Here is a 9,165-nt window from a genome sequence, read left to right as displayed (position 1 = left end):
CCAAACGTTTGAACACTTACACACAAACACGTTTGGTCAATGAAAGAGGTGTAACCTCACCGAGGTAAGACAGAGCTGACAGGTCAAGGATGTCAGTTATCATTCTTTATTCGGATTTTTTTCCTCTTGGGACTGCATTAAACTTTCGACAAGCAAAATCGGTGACACCACACTCAAAACAAACAAACAAACAAACAAAAAACCAGCAGTAACTGCGCCGCACTGATGTCTTTTCATCTGCTCAACAGTTAAGGGGTTAAATTCAGAATTTGTCAGATTTAGCATCAACGTAAGGACAACGTACTGTCGGGACGTAACTGGCGTGTTGTCTGGGAACAGACAGAACTCGCGATCAGTGAGAGAGCGGACGCTTTGAGACACAGGACGACTGAGCACCTTGTATCCTTTACAGCAGGTAGGTCTACAGTAAGACATAGAATGACTAGACTGGACATCTTGTATCCTTTACAGCAGGTAGGTCTTCAGTAAGACATAGAACAACAGGACAACTTGTATCCTTTACAGCAGGTAGGTCTACAGTAAGACATAGAACAACTGGACAACTTGTATCCTTTACAGAAGGTTAGTGTACAGTAAGACATAGAACGACTAGACATCTTGTATCCTTTACAGCAGGTAGGTCTACAGTAAAATATAGAACGACTGGACATCTTGTATCCTTTACAGATGGTAGGTCTACAGTAAGACATAGAACAACTGGGCGTCTTGTATCTTTTACAGCAGGTAGGTCTACAGTAAGACATAGGATGACTGGACATCTTATATCCTTTACAGCAGGTAGGTCTACATTAAGACATAGAACAACTGGACGTCTTGTATCCTTTACAGCAGGTAGGTCTACAGTAAGACATAGAACGACTGGACATCTTATATCCTTTACAGCCGGTAGGTCTTCTGGAAGACATAGAACAACTGGACATCTTATATCCTTTACAGCAGGTAGGTCTACAGTAAGACATAGAACGATTGGACATCTTATATCCTTTACTAAGGTTGGTCTACAATAAGACACAGAATGACTAGACATCTTGTATCCTTTACAGAAGGTAGGTCTACAGTAAGACATAGAACAACTGGACATCTTGTATCCTTTACAGCAGGTAGGTCTACAGTAAGACATAGAACAACTGGACATCTTGTATCCTTTACAGCAGGTAGGTCTACAGTAAGACATAGAACAACTGGACATCTTGTATCTTTTACAGCAGGCAGGTCTACAGTAAGACAAAGGATGACTCGCCATCTTATATTCTTTGCAGCAGGTAGGTCTACAGTAAGACATAGAACAACTGGACATCTTGTATCCTTTACAGCAGGTAGGTCTTCTGGAAGACATAGAAGAACTGGACATCTTGTATCCTTTACAGCAGGTAGGTCTACAGTAAGACATAGAACAACTGGACGTCTTGTATCCTTTACAGCAGGTAGGTTTACAGTAAGACATAGAACAACTGGACATCTTATATCCTTTACAGCAGGTAGGTCTTCTGGAAGACATAGAAGAACTGGACATCTTGTATCCTTTACAGCAGGTAGGTCTTCTGGAAGACATAGAACAACTGGACATCTTATATCCTTTACAGCAGGAAGGAAGGTCGGACAACTGCACAACTTGTGTCCTTAACTCTCTCCATACGAACGGCGAAAGAGACGACGTTAACAGCGTTTCATCCCAATTACCATCATCAAAATATTGCAAGCGGAACGCTCTTATACTGAAGAGGTGAATGTTGACAAAGAATACCACAGTTCTGACGACGGAAGCTAAAGGTTGGGTCATTCAGACACCCACTGGACATCCGAGGGATCTGTGTAGAGGAGAAGAGAGGACTGGCCGTACTGAGTGAGTTAAACTGTAAAGCATAGGGCGATTTTGTAGGGTGTACCCTTTACAGCAGGTATATCTACTGTAAGACATGGAACGACTGGGCATCTTGTACCCTTTACAGCAGGTAGGTAGGTCTGTGTAAGACATGGGACAACTGTACAACTTGAGTCCTGAAACTGTAAGGCGTAGGACGACTGAATAGGGCGTATTTTTTACAGGAGGTAGGCCTACTATAAAACATGACATCTGTACCTTTGCGACTTTAATTCTTCAAATCTGGTATTTAATAGCCAACAAAGTATCACTGTTCCAACAAAGTTTCAAAAAGGAGTGACACTTTATTCTTGAAAAAATAATCCTTCAAATCTGGTACTTAAAAGTCAACAAAGTATCAATGTTCCAGCAAAGTTTCAAAAAAGAGTGACACTTAAAAAAAAAAATGTTTGGTGGAATAATGCATGCGTGGCGGCTGTTAAAGAACGAAATTAGCTTACCTAACTTAGTAAAGACGTAGAAAATACATGAATTGATATAAAAGAAGCTACTCACGTAGACATGTGCTTCACAAAAATCAAGGCGAAGAGTCATAACGCAAGAAAATAAAGCAATACTGGTCACAGTTCTGTTTGAATGAAGTATGTAACCATGAGGATATGAGGAAAAAAAAGTGCCAAAATAAAAGAAATAAAATCGGGCATTGAACTGCTAGACAACCCTATCCAAACGAAGGATAAAGAATTTCTGTGCCCTCAAGAGATGACCGAATAATTCGTTTGCATGTTTTAATTTAATTTAATTTTTTTAAACAGGTAGTGTGGACAAAAGACAGGAAGAAGAACCTACTGATCAAGATAGAGATCCGACCCAACAAAATGATAATACTATTAACTCAGCGATATCTTCACAGGAGGTAAAGAATGCCATTCATTCGTTTAGCAACCAAACTGTGTCTGCTTGTATGGATAGAGTGTCTTACACCATGTTTAACCATTTCAGGGGAACTGGATGACATTGCATACATATATTTCATATTTCAAAAGTGCTGGGAATGTTGACAGACTCCTGATGCCGGTATGGAAAACTTCAAAGGTAACTGCTGTGCCAATTCATGGTAAACCTCGAACGAAGCTTCGAGCTATAGGCTCATTGAAGTAACCTATCACGTTTGGAAAGTCCTGAAAAAAATTGTAAATATTAGAGGGTATATAACTGTGACAAGAATAAAGTAATTCCGTCAGCTCAAACTGGACTTCGGAAAGGAAGATCTGTCACTGATCATTTGACATGTTTCACTATAGAAATTTAAAAAAAAGCTTTGCAAGCGAAAAATTATCTTTATTTCCTTCTTCAATCCTACTAAAGCTTATGACCGAGTGTGGCATAACACACTGTTTTATAAGCTGAAACAAATTGGTCTGTCTGGACAAATTTATGACTATGTTAAATCCCTTTTTAAGTTGAAGACATATATTAGCGAAAGTGGGAGTAACTGTGTCAATCTCTAGGTCTATAAATATGGGAATCCTGCAGGGTTCCGTTTTTTTCTTCTTCACTATCAGTGAACATTACGCTTTATGATTTACACACATATATTTCATCTTCTACCAAGCTAGCATAATATGGTCATGACATCGTGTTATGGATTCAGATATCTTTAAGGAAAATGACAAGCATACATGACGTCAAATATGAAAATAAACATTTTAAGGGTAATCCTGACATATTGAATTTATTTCTGTTGAATTTGAAAGTGTGTCTTCACAAGTGACTGAGAACGTTGATGTTTTTGACTTTTTGCATTCATTATCAGTTGTTTCGCTTGTCAGTTTAACGACTTCTCTTTTACGAAGTCCTTTAAGTAATTTCCTGTAACTGTATTTAGAGTTGTTTTTTTTTTTTTTTTTTTTTTGTTTATTTGTTTTTTTTTCCAAATTTCACCCACACTTTTACCCTCATTTGCCCAGTTTCTCCCAACCCTCCATTCATCCACATCTCCCACCCCTTCTAACCGATAATACTCAGATGTATTCATAAATACTTTAACAAAATGTCTTCAATCACCGATATGTGTGACGGGACATTAAACAAAATTCCTCCTCCTTTTGAATTTCCTGTAGAAACAACAACAACAACAAAAACACGCACTTGATTCTCTTTCATAATGGCTACCATCCCTACAGACTACCGGGATTCTTTTTGAGAGGACGTGAAATATGTTTCAAATCTAAAATGAAATTTCTCCGTGTCCAATTAATTCAAAATTAAACTGTAAAAAAAGACATTGATTTAATTGGTACGCGGAGAAAAATTTTCGGCAAATAATTGGATTCAAGAATCTTTTTTGAGATTTTAAGTTTGTGAAAAAGAAAGAAACAAACAACCGAGCGCGAGTGCACACAACACACACACACACACACACACACACGCACGCACGCACGCACACACACACACACACGCACGCATTCACAGAAGCTCGCGTGGATGCGTTAGTTGGCTTATCTGATCATTTTTTAAACATGTGTGTGTGTGTGTGTGTGTGTGTGTGTGTGTGTGTGTGTGTGTGCGTGTGTGTTTGTGTGTGTGTGTGTGTGTGTGTGTGTGTGTGTGTGTGTGTGTGTGTGTGTGTGTGTTGTTGTTGTTGTTGTTGTTGTTGCTGTTGTTGTTCCAGTAAGACAACTTCATCGGAGCTACAATGGACGTCAGGATATCTGTCACCGTGCTTCTCTTGGTTGCAGGAAAGTTACAGTTGTGATTATGGTGTAATGAATGTGCTGTTGTTCAATGGGTGTGCTGTAGTGAGTGTGGTGTGGTGTTGTTGTGTGGTGGATTGTTGTGTGTTGGGTTTTTGTGTAGTGTACTGGATGCTGTGTGGTTTTGTGAATGGTGTGTGTTAGATGTTGTGTGGTGGATGAACGTGGTGTGTTGGAGGTTGCGTTGTGTAGTGGATGTTGTGTCTTAGATGCTGTGGGCTGTAGTGAATGGAGTGTGTTAAATGTTGTGTGATGGAGTGAACGAGGGGTTTAAAATGTTGTGTGGTGTAGTGAGTGTGGTGTATTGGATGTTGTGTGGTGTAGTGAGTGTGGTGTATTGGATGTTGTGAGGTGTAGTGGATGTGGTGTGTTGGATGTTGTGTGGTGTAGTGGATATGGTGTATTGGATGTTGTGTGGTGTAGTGGATGTGGTGTACTAGATGTTGTGTAGTGTAGTGGATGTTGTGTAGTATAGTGGATGTGGTGTATTGGATGTTGTGTGGTGTAGTGGATGTGGTGTATTGGATGTTGTGTAATGTAGTGGATGTTGTGTAGTGTTGTGGATGTTGTGTGGTGTAGTGGATATGGTGTAGTGGATATTGTGTAATGTAGTGGATGTTGTGTAGTGTAGTGGATGTTGTGTGATGTAGTGGACATGGTGTGGTGGATGTTGTGTGGTGTAGTGGATATGGTGTAGTGGATGTTGTGTAATGTAGTGGATGTTGTGTAGTGTAGTGGATGTTGTGTGGTGTAGTGGATGTGGTATATTGGATGTTGTGTGGTGTAGTGGACATGGCGTAGTGGATGTTATGTAATGTAGTGGATGTTGTGTAGTGTAATGGATGTTGTATGGTGTAGTGGATATGGTGTGTTGGATGTTGTGTGGTGTAGTGGACTTGGTGTGTTGGATGTTGTGTGGTGTAGTAGATATGGTGTACTGGATGTTGTGTAATGTAGTGGATGTTGTGTAGTGTAGTGGATGTTCTGTGGTGTAGTGGATATGGTATGTTGGATATTGTGTGGTGTAGTAGATATGGTGTACTGGATGTTGTGTAGTGTAGTGGATGTGGTGTATTAGATGTTGTGTGGTGCAGTGGATGTTGTGTGGTGTAGTGGATGTTGTGTCATGTAGTGGATATGGTGTACTGGATGTTGTTTAATTTAGTGGATGTTGTGTGGTGTAGTGGATGTGGTATGTTGGATGTTGTGTGGTGTAGTGGATATGGTGTAGTGGATGTTGTGTAATGTAGTGGATGTTGTGTAGTGTAGTGGATGTTGTGTAATGTAGTGGATGTTGTGTAGTGTAGTGGATGTTGTGTAATGTAGTGGATGTTGTGTGGTGTAGTGGATGTGGTATGTTGGATGTTGTGTGGTGTAGTGGATATGGTGTAGTGGATGTTGTGTAGTGTAGTGGATGTTGTGTATTGTAGTGGATGTTGTGTGGTGTAGTGGATATGGTGTACTGGATGTTGTGTAATGTAGTGGATGTTGTGTGGTGTAGTGGATATAGTGTACTGGATGTTGTGTAATGTAGTGGATGTTGTGTAGTGGATGTTGTGTGGTGTACTGGATGTTGTATAGTGTAGTGAATGTTGTGTAGTGTAGTGGATGTTGTGTGGTGTAGTGGATGTGGTATGTGGGATACTGTAAGCTGTAGCGGATGTGGTGTGTTGGATGTTGTGTGGTTTAGTGGATGTTGTGTAGTGTAGTGGGTGTTGTGTGGTGTAGTGGATGTGGTTTGTTGGATGTTGTGTAATGTAGCGGTTGTTGTGTAGTTGAAGTGGTATAGCGGATGTTGTATGATGGATGTGGTTTAGTAGATGTGGTGTGTTGGATGTGGTGTCGTGTGGTAGATGTGGTGTGATGAGGTCTTGTGTCGTGAAGTGGATGTGGTCGGTGGTGTGTTTGATGTGATGTGTTTGATGTTGTTGGATGTGGTGTGTTGGATTTGTGTCATGGTAATATGATAAGATGTTGTGTGGTGTAGCAGAAGTGGTGTTATGTGGTGGATGTTGTGTGTTGGGATTTTTGTGTGGTGTACTGGATGCTGTGTGGTGGTGTGAATGGAGTGTGTTAGATGTTGTGTGGTGGATGAACGTGGTGTGTTGGAGGTTGTGTTGTGTAGTGGATGTGGTGTATTAAGAAGATGTTGTGTGGTGACCAAGTGGTGTGTGTTTGATGTGGTGTGGTGGATGTGGTGTGTTGGATGTGGTGTGTTGGATATGGTGTGTTGGATGTGGAGTGTTGTATGTTGTGTCATGTAGTAGAGGTAATATGATAAGGTGTTGTGTGGTGTAGCAGAAGTGGTGTGTTGGATGTGGTGTGTTGGATGTGGTGTGTTGGATGTGGTGTGTGTTGGATGTGGTGTGTGTTGGATGTGGTGTGTTGGATGTGGTGTGTGTTGGATGTGGTGTGTTGGATATGGTGTGTTGGATGTGGTGTGGTGGATGTGGTGTGTTGGATGTGGTGTGGTGGATGTGGTTTGTTGGATGTGGTGTGGTGGATGTGGTGTGGTGGATGTGGTTTGTTGGATGTGGTGTGGTGGATGTGGTGTGGTGGATGTGGTGTGTTGGATGTGGTGTGTTGGGTGTGGTGTGTTGGATGTGGTGTGGTGGATGTGGTGTGTTGATATGGAGTGTTGTATGTTGTATCATGTAGTAGAGGTAAGGTGTTCTGTGGTGTAGCAGAAGTGGTGTTATGTCGTGTGTTGGATATGGTGTGGTGGATGTGGTGTGTTTTATGTGGTGTGTTGGATGTAGTGTGTTGGATGTGGTGTGTTGGATATGGTGTGTTAGATGTGATGTGTTGGATATGGTGTGGTGGTTGTGGTGTGTGTTGGGTGTGGTGTGGTGGATGTTGTGCCATGCAGCGGAAGTAATGTGATGAGGTGTTGTGTGGTGTAGGGGAAGTGGTGTGTATTGGATGTGGTGTGTTGGATGTGGTGTGTTGGATGTTGTGTGTTGGATGTGGTGTGTTGGATATGGTGTATTGGATGTTGTGCCATGTAGTGGAAGTAACATGATAAGGTGTTCTGTGATGTAGCGTAAGTGGTGCTATGTGGTGTGTGTTGGATGTGGTGTGCTGGATGTGGTGTGTTGGATGTGGTGTGTTGGATGTGGTGTGTTGGATATGGTGTGGTGGATATAGTGTGTTGGATGTGGTGTGGTGGATATGGTGTGTTGGATGTGGTGTGGTATATATGGTGTGTTGGGTGTGGTGTGTTGTATGTGGTGTGTTGGTTGTGGTGTGTTGGATGTGGTGTGGTAGATGTAGTGTGTTGGATGTGGTGTGGTGGATGTGGTGTGGTGGATATGGTGTGGTGGATCTTGTGTCATGTAGTGGAAGTAATATGATAAGGTGTTCTGTGGTGTAGCGGAAGTGGTGCTATGTGGTGACGAAGTGGTGTGTGTTTGATGTGGTCTTTTTGATGTGGTGTGTTGGATGTTGTGTGGTGGATGTGGTGTGTTGGATGTTGTGCCATGCGGTGGAAGTAACATGAAAAGGTGTTCCGTGGTGTAGCAGAATGGTGCTATGTGGTGTGGCGAAGTGGTGTGTGGTGGATATGGTGTGTTGGATGTGCTGTGGTCGATTTGTGTGTGGGTGTGGCGAGGTGTGGGAAAGGTATCGTCGTCCTCATCGTCGTTGTCATCGTCATCATTGTTTTACGTCATACAGTGATATTGCTGGGGAGCACTCATGGTCAGCGCCGTGACAGGAAGCAGCAACTTCAGCACCAGTTCCACTCGCAGGTGATGCAGGAGATTAGGGATGCCCGCAACAAAGACAACCCACCGCCACCTTACCCCGAAAGCGCTGTCAACGTCAACATATCTTTCTCCCTCCTCACCGTCACTGACTTGGTGAGTGTGCGTGCGTGCGTGCGTGCGTGTGTGCGTGCGCGCGCGCGCGCGTGTGTGTGCGTGTATGTGTGTGTGTGTTTACAGGTGGTGAGTGGGTATTTTCAATGTGGTGAGGTTTTGGTGTAATGAGTGGGATTTTGGATGTGGCGAATGGGGTTTTCTTGTGGTGAGTGGGGTTTGTTGTGGTGGGTGAGGTTTTGTTGTGGTGAGTGGGGTTTTGTTGTGGTGAAAGGGGTTTTGTTGTGGTGGGTAGGGTTTTGTTGTGGTGAGTGGGGTTTTGTTGTGGTGGGTCGGTTTTGTGGTGGTGGGTAGGGTTTTGTTGTGGTGGGTAGGGTTTTGTTGTGGTGAGGGGGGTTTGTTGTGGTGGGTGGGGTTTGTTGTGGTGGGTGGGGTTTTGTTGTGGTGAGTGGGGTTGTTGTGGTGGGTGGGGTTTGTTGTGGTGGGTAGGGTTTTGTTGTGGTGAGTGGGGTTTTGTTGTGGTGAATGGGGTTTTGTTGTGGTGAGTGGGGTTGTTGTGGTGGGTGGGGTTTGTTGTGGTGGGTAGGGTTTTGTTGTGGTGAGTGGGGTTTTGTTGTGGTGAGTGGGGTTTTGTTGTGGTGAGTGGGGTTTTGTTGTGGTGGGTGGGTTTTGTTGTGGTGGGTAGGGTTTTGTTGTGGTGAGTGGGGTTTTGTTGTGGTGAGGGGGGTTTGTTGTGGTGAGTGGGTTT

At 42.9% G+C, this 9,165-nt stretch overlaps 1 protein-coding gene across 4 annotated transcripts in view; it reads left to right on the top strand.

Annotated features, from left to right (window-relative positions):
- The first annotated feature begins 326 nt into the window (after positions 1 to 326).
- The window catches only part of LOC143286891 (acetylcholine receptor subunit alpha-like), a 16,050-nt gene continuing 7,211 nt past the window's right edge, over positions 327 to 9,165 (top strand). Inside the window, exons 1-3 of one of the 4 annotated variants that reach the window (XM_076594809.1) lie at positions 327 to 415; positions 4,518 to 4,584; positions 8,275 to 8,459. In XM_076594809.1, coding sequence (XP_076450924.1) covers positions 4,542 to 4,584; positions 8,275 to 8,459 — 228 coding nt within the window. In that variant the 5' untranslated portion in view covers positions 327 to 415; positions 4,518 to 4,541. Of the gene's footprint in view, positions 416 to 1,534; positions 1,554 to 1,845; positions 1,865 to 2,743; positions 2,760 to 4,517; positions 4,585 to 8,274; positions 8,460 to 9,165 lie in introns of those variants that run through there. The other 3 variants (XM_076594810.1, XM_076594811.1, XM_076594812.1) reach the window with 3 other exon arrangements.

Source organism: Babylonia areolata, chromosome 10 (assembly GCF_041734735.1).
Source record: "Babylonia areolata isolate BAREFJ2019XMU chromosome 10, ASM4173473v1, whole genome shotgun sequence".
In the NCBI taxonomy this organism is placed as follows: Eukaryota; Metazoa; Mollusca; class Gastropoda; order Neogastropoda; family Buccinidae; genus Babylonia; species Babylonia areolata.
This window is presented reverse-complemented; position numbering and strand designations above follow the sequence as displayed.